The following is an 18,025-nucleotide window of genomic DNA, read 5'->3' as shown; positions in this document are numbered from 1 at the left end:
TCACTCCTGTTAGACCTCCTGTTAGTCTCCTCAGAGGAACTATTTCTCTCTCTCTCCGCCCCTAGGGTTCAGCTAAATGTTTGATAAGATAAAACAGCAAGGGACCTCAGAGCTCAGCCAAGTTCTCTGCAGAGCCAGAGCAGAGAAGGAACTTGTCCAAGGTCACACGAAGCCTCTTTGCACCATGGAGCGGCAGTGCAGCATAAACGGTATAGGCAAAGGCTTTTGCATCAGACAGGCCTGGGTTCAAACCCCATGCTGCCCCTTACCAGCTGGGTTTGGGCAAGTTCTTTAACCAGCCTATGGCCTATAAAATGGGGGCAATAAGAGCCTCTTCATAGGATCGTCACAGGGATGAAATGAGAGATGGTGAACATTTAACACGGTGACTGACATATAATCATCACTGAAACGTTCTCTCTATTCCAGTGGTCACAGCCTGGTCCAACCTTCATCACTGCTCCCCGAGAACCTGCAACCATGCCCTCATTTGTCTCCCCACCTCCACCCTCTCTCTACTTCTGTCCTCCTCTACACAGCCTTGTTCATCTTCCCAAGGCGCTCCGCGGCTCAACAACATTCAATGGCTCCCTATTTCCCACAAGAGAAAGGCCTAACTCTGTAGCACAGAAAGAAGGCAGCTGAGCAGACTTACTAAACAGAGGGCTGACCTTTGTTCAAATCCTGGTTTTGTTACTTATTAGCTGGAGACTCCTGAGGTCTCCACCTGCTCCCATTCACCATGGGCTCAATAGCTATGGCTCTGTCTACCCTGAAGGGATAAATGAGGATTAACTGAGTGCCTGATGTGAAGAACTGAACACAGAACCTTCGAAGGAAGCCTGGCTTTCGAGGATGTGTGAGGCCTGGGGAATTCATTTGTTTCAAATAACCATCAACGAGATTCCAGGTTTCCTGCCCGGAGTTAAAATCAGCGTTGAAAACCCAGTACGGTTTGGCTGGTAATTAATCCAGATCTCACGCTGGGCAGGCTCGGTTCACAGTTCTGGCCTGTGAACGCCACGTGCTTGCTCGTCCATGAATAAAAATCAGAAGAGAGATCCAGACAGGCAGATATGGGCACCAAGGCCCCAGAGGCACTGGAAAGAGCCCCGGGGGGAGGGAGGAGCGGGTGGCTGCGTGGCCTCAGGCAAGTCCCGGACACCTCGGAGCCTCCCGGGACCTCTGGCCAAATTGGCAGCCGTCTTCCTTGTCTTCCTTCCATCCAGAGCCCTTCTATGTAGTTCTGCAGGTTTGGGATTTCAGGGCCAGGCTCCGCTCCACAACCCCGCCCACCGCTCCCCCCCTCCCCGCCCCGGCCACCCGCGCCAGGGGAACAGTAGAGAACGTTGTAAGACTGGGGACCTGGGTTCACACCAGGCACCCCTGCTTACGAGCTGTGTGGCTTTCAGGGCCCCCTACTTCCATTCTCCAAGCCTTCATTCTTTTAAGTGTAAAATGAGGATATGACGGCACCTTGCTGACAGATAATCTATAAAAAGTGCTAATCCTGGTGCCTGGCACACAGCTAAGGCCCAAAAAGTTAGCTGTTGTTTCTGTTAAGCGAGCTGCTGGATGCTCTCCAACTCCGAATTTTAAACCACCCTCCTTGGCATCTGTTTTTCAGGAAGAGCAAAGATTTCCCTTTCCAGAAGGCCCTGCTTGGCCCTGTTCTTCCAGGTGACCCGGAATTAAAGGGAAATGCAGGGGCTCAGTGAAGCACTGCTTCAGGCATCCTTATCACTGCAGAGCCCTCTTCATAGACGAGACACCAAAAAGAGCCTCAGGGTGGCAAAATGCTTGCCCAAGGCCGCACAGCTAACAGGCGGAGCAGGGACTCAGCCCAGGACATTGGCTCTGTTCTCCTCTCCTGGGAGCTTCCACGCAGAGAATCTCGGCTGGGTATATTCTGACTAGGTGTGCAAACTTGGGTAAGGGCTTGCCCCTCTGTGGGCAGCCGTGGAATGAGCATCCCAGAACCTTCCCAGCATGGGGTACTTCCTGAGTTGCAGGGTGGTGGTGACTTCCTTCTCCAGTTATCTGGCAGGAGAGGAAAGGAGGAGACCATGCCCATCTCACAGAGAAGAAGGTCAAGGCCCAGCGAGGCAGGGCTCGTGCAGGGCCCCAGGGAGGGAGATTCTCCCTCAGGGACCCTGGTAGGGCCGCTGCTGTGGAGGCCCGGACACTCCCTCTTGGCATTTCTTCTGCCCCAGAAACAGGGGCATCCAGGCTGGGAGTCTGACCTCACCCACACATCTGCAGAGCAGACTCTAAGTGCCAGTTGGGACCCACGGCCCAGCCTGGTGATGTCAGTCCACAGCCCGGCTCCGTGTCATGGCAGCCCAGCCCCCGGCCACGGGCCTGGCCTGGCTCTCCTCTACCAACCCGGGCCCAGCCGCGGCCACGGGCCTAACCCTTCCCCGCTCAGTACTTACTTTGTTAGTTTGTTAGTGGGCAAGCGAGGGTGGGCGCTCCCCCCTGCCCCCTCTCGCCTGATCCGAGACCCTGTCTGTTCTCCACGCAGTGGAAAAACGCTGCCATTTCTTTCCAGGGCCTGAAGCCTGAGCGGGTGACTCTGGGATGATTCACGAGGGCCGGGGTGGGATTTTCCACTCCACGCCGCAAACAACAGGGCCTCTGAGAGGGCCCAGAGCCGAGGGGGAGGGGAGCGGGGGCCACAGGCCTGCCTGGGGGAGGTGAGCGAGGCCTGGGCTTGGGGGCTCGCACAAACAGAGCCATGGAAACAAACAAGCAGCCGCTCTGGGCTTCCCCTGAGGGTCGTGGCCTCCGACAGCCAGACCTAGGGGAACCCCATCCCACGGAACAAGTCCACTCTGATGTCCAGCTGCAACCGCCCTCCTGCCAAGCCTTGCAGAAAGAAGTCTGCCCTGGCTGGCAGGGCCCCTGGCAGCGAGCAGAGAGGCTCCAGAGGCCGAGGATCTGGGAGACCCGGGTCCGGTCTCTCGTGTGCTGCTGACTGCTGGTGACTCTGCGTGAGGACGCTTCAGTCTCTGCGCCTCTACTCAGTGCCTGTAGCCGGACAGGGAGAGGCAGGGGACCTCAAAGGGGCCTCCCATTTCCGGCCATCTGAGCGCACCGTTATTCCCAGGAACAGCACTCAGGGCTCTGAGCCTTTTCCCCCAGTCTCTGTCCGAGGGAAGGGCCTTCCGGGCCGGGGCTTCTCAGTATGGCTCTGCGCCGTGCCTCCGGGCCTCAGTTTGTCCAGCTGTAAAATGGGGATATAACACCCATCTTCCAACATACAACGTATGTGGGTGCTGGTTACTCTCCACTTGCTCCCCAGATCTACCGTGTGCCCCAGGAAGCTGGCTTTCACAGGCTGCACCCTTAGGCTTTCTTGCTCTGTGCCTTTGGCTGGGTCTGGCCAACGGGAAGCCCCAGCAAGAGACTGAGAAGTAGGAAGAGTGAGTGGGCTCGGCTATTTCTCTCCCTGCTCCCGTGGGGACTGGAGACCGCTGTTCACACTTGAACTTTCACCGGGTTCTGGTTACACCTTCCCCTCCCCTGGTACCTTCAGGCTAGACCTGTGTGCTTCGCCAGCCCCTGTGGGTTCCTCTGATGCCGCCCACACCTCTGTCAGTAGCCCCTTCCTTGACCTCTCCTCAATTACCTGCTCCCCACTTGGAGCTTCAGGACACGGCATGCGCACTGCTTAGCACAGAGCCTGGCGCAGAGTAGGAGCTCAAGAGCAAAATGCCAAAGAGAAAGCGAGACACCCCTCATTCTCCTGGGCTCTACGTGATACTAGGGGAATGGGTGAATTTCTCAAGATCTAGCCCCAGTTTCTAACCACCAACAGTATGAAGGCCCTCCTGGGTCCAGACGTCCCTGGTTCCCTTGGTGCAGCGATGCCCCCATCTCAACCATCAGCACGTCAGTCAACAGCCACGACAACCCGCTGGGACCGGGTGCTAGGTGCTGGGTGGCTTTACATGCCTCATCTCAATCCACACAACAACTCTGGAAAGGTAGGTAGCACCATGTCCCCATTTTGCAGAGGCAGAAACTGAGGCTCAGAGAGGTTAAGTGACTTGCCGAAGGTCACACAGCAGCTGGCACCTAGGAGGCACTCAATCAACATTTGTTGAAAGAAGGAAAGGATAGCTGGGTAAGGCAGTGGTTGAAACCCAGGTCGCTCCAGATCCAAAGTCTGTGCTCTGTGCCTTCCTCCATGTGGCCTCCTGACCCACCAGCAGCAGAGATCTGTGTAACTTCAAGGAGCCCGGCCTGGGAGTCGGGACAACCTTTTTTTTTTTTCCCGTAAAGATCACATCCCTTCATTTTACAGATAGTCATGGAGCATCTGCTGCGGGCCAGGCCCTCATCCGGGTCTCCCTGAGGTGACGCTTGCAAAAAAGTGCAAGCCAGTGCAAATGCCAGCGGCCTGATCATGAATAAATAAGGCCTTGACTCGCCTCCTCCCAGGCGTGGGGCTTCTGTGCAGCTTCTGTGCAGTCTCTGTGAACCGCAGCCTCCCCGCCCCTACTCACCCGGAGCCCAGCTCAGCTTTTCCATGCTCCCCCCGCTGCTGGGGCTCCCACAGAGCTCCCTCACTCAGTGGCTACAACTGCTGGCAGGCCCGGGGCCCAGAGCAGTCTCCGCCTCCACCAGTGTGGCTCATGCCCTTCCAGAACCACGCAGAACCAGGCAGACCCGGCCACCCCTCTCTGGCCCTTGAAGTTCCCACGGCCACTTATTTCTAAGAAGGGAGCTCTTCCGAAGCTGTCATGGAGGGGAGACAGCCCTAGGGAGAGGAGAGAAGTTCCCCCAAAGTCACCCAGCAAAAACAGATCTCCAAGGGGCCTTGGAGATCACCCAACTTGCTTCCTCACAGGAGTTGGGAGCTATTCTTAACCTACGTTCTGCGGAAATCAAGACTTAGTGTGGATCAGAGCTAGTAAGGGGCGGAGTCAGAATTTGAACCCAGGTCTGCATGTCCCCAGTATGGGGACAATTAAGCCCCCTGCCCAGGGCAGCACGGCTTCTGAATGTATATGGGGGTGGGAGGCAGACAAGAGAGGACAGGAAAAGAAGTTGTTACCACCGCTGCTCAAAGATGTCCCTTCAGTTATATAATGCTGGTATCCGGTGACATATAAATGACCGGTTTGCCACCTGCCGCACAGGGGGCCGGACAAAGCTTCTCGAAGCTTCATGGCTCCTATTGGGGTGAGGCTAGGTTCCAAGCGGAGGAAGGGTGGGATTCAGGGATAGGGCGCGGCAGGAGGCGAGCAGGGATTCGCATACACGTCCCGCCCTCCTGAACCGGTTCCTAGGATGTCCTAAAGGAAGATGCCACTCACGTAACTCACACATTTGGTGGGTATAGAAACAGAAGATTTGTTCAGACAGTGAGATCTTCCTTTGAGGCCAAGGACAGGGCCTGACATATCTTTGAAGCCCCCCAGCCTCCTGGCCCTAAGCCTTAGAGTCTCAGTGTGGACACTCAGGACACACACTCTTTGATCGCGGGGAAGTTCCAGGAGATCTGGAGGGAGGCCTCACCCCTGCGGATCCACATCGCCAAACCCCGGGGGAATGTATGCAGCCTGGGCATCTGACAGGCCCAAAGGCAGATTCTGCATCCTAAAAAACTATTCCCTGCTCCAGTGTAGGCTTGGACACGGCTGTCCTTTCTCTACACCACACATGGCCTTGGAGACAGGGTTGGCCTTCTCCACTGGATGGAGTGGAGACCCTGAGCCTCACACCCTCTCTCAGAGGGGGACAATTCACCCCCGTTTGACCTCGTGGCCAGTGAACCGAGCACCCCCACAGCTTGGGAAGCTGAACTATCAGGCCTCAAAGGCACCTGGTGCCTGAATCAGGCTGAGCAGCCTGAAGGGCTGAAAAGGGGTCCCCCCTTCTTTTCTTGGCTCCCAACTTCCTGCCCTGACAATTTCAGAGCACAGGACTTAAGCAGAGCGTTGACATAATTGCAAAGCAATGCATACAATTTCCATAAGTTCTACAATATGGTTATAATAAAATCGCGCTCTCAGTCCCCTTGGAGACAGGCTGAATAAATATTATTCCTAATCATTATTAAAACTCATTAAGTGTGTTTGTAAGGCCTGGGAATTCCCAGCATCTGCCACTGTCTCCACATTGTAGGGAGCCTAACCTCAAACACTAGAGCCTGGTGGGAAACCCGGCCTTAGGAAGGAGGAAACCACACAGTGGTCATCTCCAAGGCAGGAGAACAGAGCTGAGGCCTGAGCCTTCTGGAAACTCCATCCCACCATTCCCCGCCCAGAGGAATTGGCCTCCAGCTGCAGAAAGGTCGTTGCCCCTGGAGACAGTCCCAGGCATGCTGCAGGCATCGGCCCTGAGAACATCTCCTGCACGTGGAATGTTCTTTCTCCTTTCCTTGACTGTTCAGGCCCACCCTCCCCCTCCCCACCTCAAACTCGCCTACAGGGGCCACAAATCCAGCATCTATAGGATCCAGGCAGGTGAAAGAAACAGGGGAAAGGACTGGGTTGGAAGACCTGATCGGGAGACGTGGGGACGGGGGCACACAGGAGCAGGCCTGTCCTGTCGAAAGGGGCAGCTCTCACGGAGCCACAGCCCATGGGCCACTGCGTCTCTCCCCCTTCCAGGAGAAGCCAGTCGTCAGGTCTTTTATAAGAAATCTCTCACATTTTTAAAATGTAAGTAACTCGTTAAATATTTTTAAACAATGCCGCACGTGCCAAACAAAACACGTTCAGGACTACCCATGTGCGACCTTTGTCCAAAACGCCCAGACAAGCTGGTGGGCTGGAGGAGCTCTGCTCTAGGAGTTGGGACAGCTGAACTTCGGAGAGCGTGTGACCTGGGGGCTAGTCGGTTAGTGGTTTTCCTTAAGCCACTTGACCTTGACAGCTGGGTTAGCAAAGAATGACCTGGGGCCTGAGCCAAGCAAAGCCCAGGGGGGCTCTTTACCTGGTGGTGGCCACCAAACCCAAGTCTGCCCCGGTGGATCATGAATCACAGCAGGATGTGTAATCACGAGCACAGCAGAGGTAGACGAGCAGGGGACTCGCGTTCGAGTTGAGAGTCTGCCGATGACCACCTCCCGGCTCGACATTGCTTCTCCTGGTCAGCCCTTGCCGGGAGTAGCCACTCGCCCTAACCGCCCCCTGCCACCCACTTGAGCTCCGAACAACATGCACACCCCTCCCAGTCTTACCGGCAAACCGCAGTCTCCCTTGGGCCCTGGAGGTCCCATCAGCAGCGGGAAAGGCGTGGGTCCCGCCAGGTGGAAGAACGAATAGCTGTGACTTGTAGGCCAGGGACTGGAGGACAGCAATCGCACTGGGGCAAATGCCGGGGCCGAGGTGGTCGGCCGGCTGGGCCGGGGCTGTCTGGGGCTGGGCCGGGTTGTCGGATCATTCAACGGGACATCCCTGGCTGCCTTCCCAGGTCTGAGGGGGACGGGCTTCCGGGGGTTGCTCTTGGGTCTGGCTTTCCTTGTGGCTTCTGATTCAGAGGGTTTCGTGGTTCTGGTGGGGCCTGAGCCAGGAGCAAGGGTGGGTGGCAACGATGTGGCTGGTGGTGGAGTGGTCCCGGTAGAGTCAGGACGGGGGACAGGTGACAGGGACAGAGCAGTGGGTTGAGGCGGTCTGAGGGTGCCGGTGTGGGCAGTGGCTGGCTCACTGGCATGACGGCTCATCTTGGCCTCATTCTGGCCCACTGGGGAGAAAGGCGTTTTGGAGGATCCAGTGGCCAGAAGTAGGGTCTGAGCGCCGGGTAGCGGAGGTCTGGGCGTTACAGGGGTCCTCTGGATCGGCCTCACGGAGGGTCGGGAGGCTTTGGCAGGAAGTGGGTGGGAAGTGGACGGCACAGGCTTCTTGGTGGGGGGGGCTGACTTTGTGAAGGAAGGCCGAGCTGCCTTCTGCGTGGGGCGGGGGTTTTTGACAGGGCCTGTGGAAGGAGGAGTGGCTGAAAGCCTAGCCGGATGACGTCTGGGGCTCCCGGTGGCCGTGCTCTTCTGCAATGGCTGGACAGGTGTGGCGGAGGCGGCACGAGAGGCTGGGGGCACGGGAGGAAGCACTTCACCGGCTGACAGCTTGGCAGGTGGCAGCGGGGTCCGTGCCGGGCCCCTGGCTGCAGCACGCTGGTGAGGGTCTGTGATGCTAGTCCTTAGGGGCTTGGTGGGTGTGGCAGGCACCACAGTCCCCCTGGGATCCCTGCTTGCTGGCCGCGACCCCAGGGCTGGTGCGGCAGTGGTCAGGTTCTCCAGGCCTCGCAGGGCAAGGTCGGTCTGGAAGCTGAAGGTTGTGCCAGGGTCTCGGGGAAGGAGGGGTCCCAGCTGGGGCCGGTATGTGTCGGCCTGTCCACACTGCTTTCTCAGGTGGGTACAGTAATTGTGAGCGACCTGCGTCACAGGGTAGATACTGAACTGGCACAGGGCACCTTCAAACTGGACCGCGTGTGGGTTCATCTTCCCAAAGAGGAAGGAGCCCTCGGGGTCGAGTGCTGGGTCCTTGTGGAAAGGCAGCGGGACAGGCACCCGGTGCTGCCCGCAGGCCGTCGCCAGGGTGACGGTGCGGCCGCGGAGCTCCAGAGCTAGGTGATGCCAGCGCCCGTCATGCACGTCGAGGTCAAAGGCCACCGAGCGCCGGGGCCCCAGGTGGAGGACCGTCTTGCCGGGGAGAAACTGCAGGCCCAGCTGCAGCTTGTGTTTCCGGCTGCGGACGGCGAAGAGGAAGGCATGGTTCACCCGGTGGGAGCAGAGGCTCAGCACCAGAGCCAGCTCTGTGCCCAGGGAGGCGGGAATGACGGCGGCTGTGGGGGTCTGGAGCCGGGTCCGCTGCGTGAAGATGAAGCCTGATTGGAACGGAATGACCCCCGGGGGCGGGGGGCTCCGGCCACCCCCTGCCTTTGTCCAGCTGAGGCCGAGCCGCTGGAGGACGTCCACATCTGCAGAGGGCGGGGCGGAGGCAGGAGAGGGCACGGTCAGAGCCTGCTCCAGCCCCAGACCCCTGCAGGCGCACAGACACAGTGAGGACAGGTCACCCATTGCTACACTGTGGCCCGTGCCTGCGGCTGGGAGTACACAGCCGGAACCCGTTCCCTATCTGGCTGGACGATGATGCATATACTAGTTTAAGACACAGACCCCGGGCACCAGGGCGGCTCGGTTGGTTAAGCGCCTGACATCGGCTCAGCTCACGATCTTGCGGTTCCCAAGTTCAAGCCCCGCGTCGGGCTCTGTGCTGACAGCTCGGGGCCTGGAGCCCGCTTCGGATTCTGTCTCTGTCTCTCTCTGCCCCTCCCCCACTCATACTCTGTCTCTCTGTCTGTCTCTCTCTCTCTCTCTCTCTCTCAAAAATAAATAGAACATTAAAAAAAAAAGACACAGACCCTGGAGCCAAACTTCCTGAATTCACTTGTGACTTACTGCCTCAGTTTTCTCGCCTGTTAAATGGGATAATAGAGTCAAACACAGAAGGCTATTGTGAGGATACACTTGAAAGGAAGAGCCTGGCACAAAATAATCACCTTCAAATGATAGCTATTCGTACCGAAAATAATGATCATCGCCAAATGCTAGCGCTAAGAGTATTCGAGACTGCCGAACGTGACAGGCTTCCCCTTCTCTCTGCCTCAAAAGGCATCTCCTCCAAGAAGCAGTCCCCTGAGTGAGGGAGCAGGGTGAAAGGGATGGATGTGTCACAGGAGTTTGGTAAGGATGTCCAGTGGGCCTGACTGGTCTCACCACCTTTAGGAACCTCCCCGGCCCCCTGCCCACCCCCTAGGTCTCTCTCTGGCCAGAGCAGGGTGGGGGGAGCCGCTATCTGCACAGAGGGAAGAGGATATTTCCAATGACTCCCCTCCTCCCTGTGCGGCTTTGGACAGAGCAGAGGAAGCAATCAAGGCGTCCGTGCAAGCTCCGTCCTCTGGCGAAGCGTTTGGACATCTACTGTGGCCTGGCCAGGTCACATCCGCCCAGTAATTACATCGGTGGGGCTCGCCAGAGCAAAAGGAGGGCGTCCAGGGTGTTTATGGAAAGGCTTCCTGACCTTGCCTCTTGCCGGGTCACTCGACCTCCCTCAGCTGGCTGTGCTGCGAGCGTCTGCAGAAGCCAGCTCCAGAGCCCCGACCCAGAAAGGAGAGGCTGCCTCTGGAGCTGGGGTCTGGCTCGGGTGCTCAGCGCCCCTCCCCCACCCCCGCCCCCCCGAGCTCAGCAACCTAAACCCCGAGTGTGGTCCAGGGGGTGCCCATCAGGCTGAATGCGGCGCTCGGCCCCTAGTCCTGAGCTAACAACTGTGACATGGATGGACGGACGGACGGACGGACGGAGGGACAAATAGATGGGCTGGGGTCAGAAGGCCGGGCTTTGGAGCCAGACAAAGCCACCTGTGAGTCTGGACTCTGGGCCTCAGTTCCCTCTGCTGTAAAACGAGGCAGAGGAGAACGCCCGCATCACAGGGTTCTTGGTCTTCCTCGCCAATCCTCACACACGGCCTGCACCAGCACCTCTGGGCAAGTCTCTTCCTGACCCCTGGGCCTCAGTTTCCCTGCCTGTAAGACAAGGGAAACCAGACCTGGAAGCGGCCACGACGTGCTAATGATGTTCTCAGAACTCTAGAGGGGTAGGCTGCTTCTTTGGGTTGGCTTGACTTGAAGACCCTTATTCGTCCGTAGGGCCTGCGGGCCTTCACTTCACTGCAAATTCCCCCTGTCTCCCATCTCCGTCTGCCCTCAGACCCTAATCTGAAATAAACCACTGCTCAAAGATTCTCTTGGTAGTAGTGTATTTCACACCTTTTAATCACTGAAACGCTCTTATTATCACAAAATATTACTCACTACGAACAGCTTAAAAGCAAGCAGGTACTTGCTAGGGAAGAGGTAAGGGCAGGAAGCCACCCCCCCCCCCGCCCCTTGTCCCATCTTGGCAGCCCCCCGGAGGACCCCAGGCCTGCACAGCATGTCCTCAAACGCCGCAGCTTATGGCTGCTTGCGCTCACCCAGGGGAAATGACAGTTGGCCAGGCCAGGAGATACCAATGAGCTTTCCCTTAGCGTCCTTTCAAAACCCACACTGGCTAGTCTCCAGGCCACCCCTGCAGACTGTCTGTAGGTCAAGGGCAAAGCCCCGAACTCTGACACCTGGAGCTGGCAGAGGTGGTCACCTTAGGGAAGACTGACCACTGCGGGCTCCACAGGGGATAGAGAAGGACTGTTCTTAGCCAAGTTTTCAGGTAAATGATATAATCAACAACAATAATAAATGCCAGGATTTGTTGAGCACTTACTATGAGCCAAGTGCTTTACATGTACTATCTCTCTTGAGCCTCTCAATCATCTATGATGAAGGTACTGTTTATTATCCCCCCTTCACAGACGAAGTTCAGAAAAGTTCGCTATAATAACTAGCCCAAGGTCACACAGCCTATAATAAAAGGCACAGCTGGAATCTGAACCCAGGCCACCTGGCTCCAGGGTCTCTGTTCTTAACACAATGCTATACTGAGCTAGAGCCCCTCAGACAAGTGAGAACGTGGGGTGGAGGCACATCCAGGACCCAGGGGCGAGGCGCTAGGGGACAGGAGAATGAATACAGCCCAACGCCATGCTGGAAGGACCCAGCCAGCTGGCCGCAGCAAGATCCCTTTATTACATAAACCTGGCTCCACATAGCTCCGGCCTCTCCCCAACACCCCCCGCCCCCCATCGCCTGACTCAGGACTCTGGACAGCTGTTCACCTACTTTGTGGGGGAAACAGCAAGCTCGGAAAATATGACATTTGCACAAAATGTTGCCGGGCAGCAGAAGCCTCTTCCGGGCACGGCCCTCCCCTCCCGGGGACCCAGTCCCTGCCGGCGGCCAGGTCAGGCCACAGGGGCTCTGAGAGTGCCCGGCTGCCTGTCCCGGCACACAGGCGGACGTGGAGGAGGGGAAGGGCCGCTATTTTAGGAGGCGTCGTGGCTGTTTGACAAACAGATGTGGGAGAGGTTTCAGTTTCCACGGGCAGCTGTGCAGCCTGCCCACGGCCGCTCTGGCCCCCTGGCCGGCTCCTCAGGGATGGCAGGGATGAGCAGGATCTCACGGGAAGGGCAGGAAGTTGTGGCCTTCGTGCCTCCTCTCAGCAGTTCTTGGTACAACCACTGGACAAATCAGGACGACTGAGGCTGACTGAACCAACGTGATTTATTCCAATTCTGCCCGTTCCCCGACCCCCCCGACCCTTGGGTAGGAAAGAAAGGGTCAGCTTTCCACATTTCTGCACTGAGTCCTTCCTGCCCCTTACAAAACCCTAAATGTGATTCTTTCAAGCCCGGAGAGAATTTGCCAACGACGGGCTCCATTTTACTGATGGGAAAACCGAGGCAGTGAGTTCCAGGGCGGGGCCTAGCCGTCTCCTAGCCCTGCGTTCTCAGGTCCCTTCTGCCCTCCCTTGTCTCCCCCTGCACAAAGAGAAGAGAGGATTACCTTCAGGAGCTCCTTGGGTGGAGGCCAGGTGACAGACAAATGACACTAAGATCCAGGTGAAGAGAAACCCCCTAGAGACCGGAAGACACAAGCAGATGCGGTATCAGCTTCCACCCTCAGGCCCGGATCCGGCTGGAGAGATGGGAGGGAACCACCCAGGCCCAGTGTCCCCCAGTCTCGCCCATGGAAGGTGGAGGCAAGATACAGGCTCTAGGACCCCACTGTGTAGCCCACGCTCCCGGGTTTCCAGGCGCAACCCCTGCGGGCCGGACCTGCCTATGCAGCCCAAATACAACCTGGCTTTTTACAGATCGATAACCCAAGGTCACAGGGCAGGAAAGAGTGGGCAGGAAGCCCTGCCCTGGGCGTCAGGAGACCCAGGGCCCGGCTTCAAATCTGCCGCTGACTCACCGGGCCGCCAGGGGCCCACCCCTCCCCATCTCTGGGGCTCAGTCTCCCCATCTGTACTGTGGCCTCAGGACCTTGAGGCCCACTGGGCAGCAGAACCAGGACTGAAAGTTCAGCGGGAAGACCGAATTGATGCGCTTGGATGACTGACATCTCAAAGGACAAAAGAGATGAGAACTCCTCTCTAGACACAAGGTGGAGGAGGAGAAGACCCCTGAACCAGGAACAACGCGTGCTAAGGAAGCCGCCTACCTGGCTTCATGCCGACGGAAAAAAGGCGGGGGAGAGAAAACAGAGGGACAGAGGACACAGCGGGGAGTCAGGCAGACCCAGGTGCAAACCTGGCCCCGTTGCTTACCAGCTGTGTGACCCTGGATGAGTCACTCAGCCTCCCTGAGCCCGCCTCCTGCTTTGCAACACGGCCGACATTCCCGATGGTGCAGGCCAGGCATGAGGATTAAGTGAGCTCATGCATGTCAAGGGCTCGGCCTGGTGCCAGCCACAGAAGTGCTCCTTAGACAGTCATTGCTGCCCCTGAAGTCTGGGGCCCGGAAGGGTTAATGCTCTGCTCGGTGGCTCCTGCCAAGATGGGCAGAGGCAGTGATCCGATTTCACCTTCCTGTGGGAGCAGCCACCGGCGACACCCGAAGCCACCCGGGGCATCTGATCCCTGAACAGGCCAAGGGGAGGGCAGCACGTGGCCAAAGACGGCCGGCCGGGATGCAGGCAGAGAGAGCCGAGACAGGCGGGTGCCGAGGGCTAAGGCTGGGATGCACAGGCCCGGGATCCGTTTCCAAGAGGAAAGCTAGGATGCTGTGTTTCTGGGGAACCACGTAATCCAGGAAACCCATCTGCCGGAACTGATGTCTGGAGCCCCACGTTCTTCCCAGCTCCCCGGAGCTCCTTGGAAAACAAGTTTACACCCTCCGATTTAATAGCAATTGCTCCAATTTGATTGCAATTATGATCAATAGTAATCCTGACTGGCACTGTGAAGGACACTGGCGGTCACCTACCCTTCCCTTCTTGTTCAGGGAGGCACGGACTTCAGAGGGTACTGGATGAATCCGGGTAAGTCTAAGCCAATCTCGGGAATTTCTTCTGCCATGCCAGTGACCGGTTTAGGCACGCATACGTGACCCAAATGTGGCCAGTAAGATGTGAGGGATGCCTCTTAGGGCCCCTGGAAAAGTGTTGCAAAGGGACAGAGAGGGTTCCTTCTAGCCTCTGTACGTTATCGAGTGGGGATGTGCTGCTGCAGCCATTTTGGGCACATGAGCTTAACAAGCTCCGTGAGCATTTGAGGATGACAGAATGGAAAAATAGGAGACGTTTCAGGACACTTGAGATGCTGAAGTAGCCAAGCCTGTCGCTGCTTTTGCTTCAGATCTCTCGATACCAGAGGTAATAACTCCCTTTCCATAAGCCAGGCTGGCTTGGGTCTTCAGTGAGTTGCAGCGTAAAGCAAGCTGGCTGCGGTAGCCCTCAGATGCTGACAATGGTCCCTTGAAAGCCTTCTCCAGCCTCCGGGCCTTTCGCATGCCCTACCAGGCGCTCCCGACGCCGCTCTTTAGCCTGGCCAGTTCCCACACAGGCATTCGATTCCAGCTTGGGCCTCACCTCCCACAGCCCGGTGCACACACCTCACCACAGCAGGTATCCCACGTGTGCTAATTGCCTATTTTCCTGCTTCCCTTTCCAGAAAAAGTCCCCGAAGGGTAGGAACCACATCTGTCTTGCTCACTTTTGTATTCCCAGCACCTGGTAAGCATGTCATAAACGTTCAGCGTATCTTTGTAGAAGGAATACATAGTACCTGGTATTCCAGGACTCTGGACTTTAAAAGCATCCCCCCCAAAGGCCCTCCCCACCTCTGCCTTCTTCCAGGGTCGGTCCTTGGATAAGCTTCCGTTCCCCCTCATCTTCTCCAATCTGCTGCCATTGCTGTGAAAATGCCTTTCTCATGGGGCCAGTCCACCTCAGACCTCGCCTCCAGCTCACCGCTAGCCATGACTAAAGGTCAGAGTGCCTAGCTGCCCTGACGTCATCTGGAGGAAGGACAGAGGCTGGCCCTGCCGACACGACCTGCCCGCTTGAAGCCAATGGCAGCCTCATCGGGCCTGAAAAGAAATGACAGGAGGCTTTGTTTGACGTGCCACAAACAGAGGCTCAGGGAGGGCAGGTACCTCTTCAAGGCCACCTGGGAAGGCTCTGGGGTCATAATTCTTCAGTATTGTTTCCCACTTGGCCAGGTAGACACTCCAGGAAACTGGGGCCGGATTCCCTGGGGAAGAGCTGCATCCCAGTCCTGCCGACTCCTGGGGCACAACTAACTGCATACCAAAGGGTCTGAGACGTCCCACAATGAAGACATTGACCGTGCTTTCTGTCCAGCAGCAGTCCCCAGACTTAGGGGACCAGTGAACTCATTTTTCCTGAGAATGACTCCTCAGAGGACACTGCCCCTCGTTTTCCAGTGTGCCGACGAGCTCACTTCTGCCCCCATTTTCTCCCACCCTCTCTTCCCAGAGCTTTCCAGGCACGAGCCCTCACTCCTGGAGTCCCTCGCCGTATCGTGTCATATCCACCCTGCTCAAGATGCTTCCCAAGCTGATAGGGAGAGGCTGGGTGGAGGGGACAAGGTGCAAGAACACACATGCTCTTAGTCAATTTTTTATGGCTGTGGTTATGCCAAGGTGACCACTTTGGAGGAGACTGAGAATACACGTGGGGGAATATTTTTAATCCCTGAAGGTCACGATGAGAGCAGACTCACAAGGGCGATGGGATCAGAACCTGTTCTTTAATTAAGCTTCCCAGCACCATGGTTTCCCATTCAAGAAGTTCAACCCTGAAGGCCTGTTATGAAAGAATTTGCCCCTCCATCCGGTCACCTTGACAAACGCAGCTGACCTCCCAGACCTGGATTCTGTGCGCACTTGACTCATACACCGCCAAAGCAAAGAGTGGGAATAATACAGTGGGAGAAGGTCCTCTGAGATCATCTAGAGGCCAGATTCTAGTCCCTCCCCCTCATTGTGAAGATGGGCAACCGAGGCCCAGAGAGGGGAAGCGATTTGTCTAAAACCACACAGCATGTCAGTGACCCACATCATCTGACCCCGCTGCTTAGCAGACAGTCCGTCTCACTTGACTTGTCTCTCATGGAGAAGAAATGGGAGACTTACAGGGACTTCCTACTTGCCAGAGACCAGAGTCCCAGACTTTACCAACAGGACAGAGATGCAGCCTCAGAAGCCAACAAGCCATCGAAGTAAGCTCCAGGCTTGGAAAGTTGGCTCCCAGAGGGAGGCCCTGCCGATCCTTTTGCTCCCGTTCCAATGCTGTTTAGGCTACTGCCTAATAATGTTTCGTGCCTGTGCTGGCTCAGAGCTTTGTTCTTCCCAACTTCTGTTTTCACCACTGACTGTGGTCCTTGGCTCGGTGACCCAGGGCTCCAGAATGTCGGGAAGACCAGGCCCAGGGGCCAGAGTGGGTAGGAGGCAACTGAAACGGCAGCCGGGGGTTAGGGAACCTGACCTTGGAGGCCACAGCCTGGCCCACACAGCCCTCCAAGAAGGGAAACCCAGGTGCTCCTACCCCCAGAAAAGGCCCTCTGCCAGCACACCACATGTGGCTACTCCTGGACCACGACGGCCACCAGAACCTACAGCTGGTTTGCATGGTGTTGTCTCCATCCTTGTTACTTGGGAACACACAGAATCTTACAGACCCGTACCAACTTGCCACATCCGCTAAGAGCTCAGAGCTGAGACCGAGGGCACTAAAACACACACAAGGAAAGCAGCCTGTGAAACTCCAGGCTTGGCTGTGCTCTCGTGGGCTCAGCTGGGCCGGAAGCTGGCCTGGGGACCACAGAACAGCAAAGGGGGATGGACCCGTCCCACCTGCCTCCGTGGACCCGGCCAGGCCCCACGTGCCCAGACAGCCACACCCAGGCTCCTCTCTTCACACCTGATACCTCTTCCATGGGAACACAGACAGGTCATCTGTCTGGACAGGAGGCGGCCCAGAATTTTCCGGTGACTCACACATCCATTCAAGGTGAAGTGAATAATGATACAAATAACAGCTGCCATTTATTGAGCACTTATTACATGCCAGGCGCTGTTCTAAGCCCTTGACAAGCATGGCCCCCCATTAATTCCTCACAAAACCTTGCTAGCTGAGAATTAAGATGCCCGTGGGGCGGGTGAGAAAGAAGAGAAGCACAGAGGCCAGGGGCTTGCCCGAGCTCACGGGGCAGTCAGGACTCACACTGGCCGATTGCAGCGCTCCCTCTGCCCTGCAACCTGCCTACCCACTAGTGTGAGTCTGTGAGTGTTTTGCCCCCACAGAGGCGGTCAGTCCTCCAGCCACCACTGATACGGCATGTCAGTGCACCGGGCCGGGTTGTTAAGGGTACCAAGCAGGTCCCTGCACCCAGAAACGGGGAAGGAGAATATGCCAACAAGGTAGCAGGCAGAATGGGCTCCGAGAGAGACAAACAGTGGGTTACATGGGGAGGGCAGCCCCCCCACTCCCCGTGCAGCACACTACGAGGGGAGCTGATGGCTGTTGAACTATGGTTTGAGGGACAGCAGAAGACACACAAGCACCAAGAAGGGGGACTGTTCCAAGGACAGGGAGGAAAGGGAAGGAGAGACGGGGCCAGGGATGTGCTCCATAGGGTCATGGAGCCTGGTCTGGGAGAGGCAAAGAAGAATAAAGCTGGAGGGCATGCCAGAACCAGAGGGCACAGGATCTGGGGCACCCTGTGGTGAGGGAGGCAAGGCAGAGGCTGGGCCTCTGAGCAACTTGACTGCCATTTGCCCAAAGCTTGGGCCCCAACCATGGGGTGCTCGCCTGGCACCACTTTTCTGCCCAACCGCTGGCAATCTGCCTTGGCACAGGGTCTTCTGGAGAAAATGAGTCAGCAGTGTGCTTACTGGTGCTGTGTGTGTGTGTGTGTGTGTGTGTGTGTGGGTGGGGTGGGGTGGGGGGTGGTGGAGTCTCAGCCAGCCAGCTTTTTCCAAGACAGGGGAAAGAAGGGGGGGGATCATCCCCCCTGATTCCAGCTCAGAGGGGGCGGGGGCATGGTGGGGTCTGGAGGCAACAGCCCTGACCAGCCTCTTGGGAATGTCCTCTGATCCTGGGGGCAGGACAGAAA

At 57.1% G+C, this 18,025-nt stretch overlaps 1 protein-coding gene across 1 annotated transcript in view; it reads right to left on the bottom strand.

Annotated features, from left to right (window-relative positions):
- COL27A1 (collagen type XXVII alpha 1 chain) overlaps window positions 1-14,396 on the bottom strand; it is a 133,207-nt gene extending 118,811 nt beyond the window's left edge. The window contains exons 1-3 of the mRNA XM_032595523.1: window positions 14,255-14,396; window positions 12,448-12,552; window positions 7,196-8,928 (exon numbers count right to left, since the gene is read on the bottom strand). Coding sequence (XP_032451414.1) covers window positions 7,196-8,928; window positions 12,448-12,552; window positions 14,255-14,396 — 1,980 coding nt within the window. The remainder of the gene's footprint in view (window positions 1-7,195; window positions 8,929-12,447; window positions 12,553-14,254) is intronic.
- Window positions 14,397-18,025: the final 3,629 nt, after the last annotated feature.

Source organism: Lynx canadensis, chromosome D4 (genome assembly GCF_007474595.2).
Source record: "Lynx canadensis isolate LIC74 chromosome D4, mLynCan4.pri.v2, whole genome shotgun sequence".
Classification (NCBI taxonomy): domain Eukaryota; kingdom Metazoa; phylum Chordata; class Mammalia; order Carnivora; family Felidae; genus Lynx; species Lynx canadensis.
This window is presented reverse-complemented; position numbering and strand designations above follow the sequence as displayed.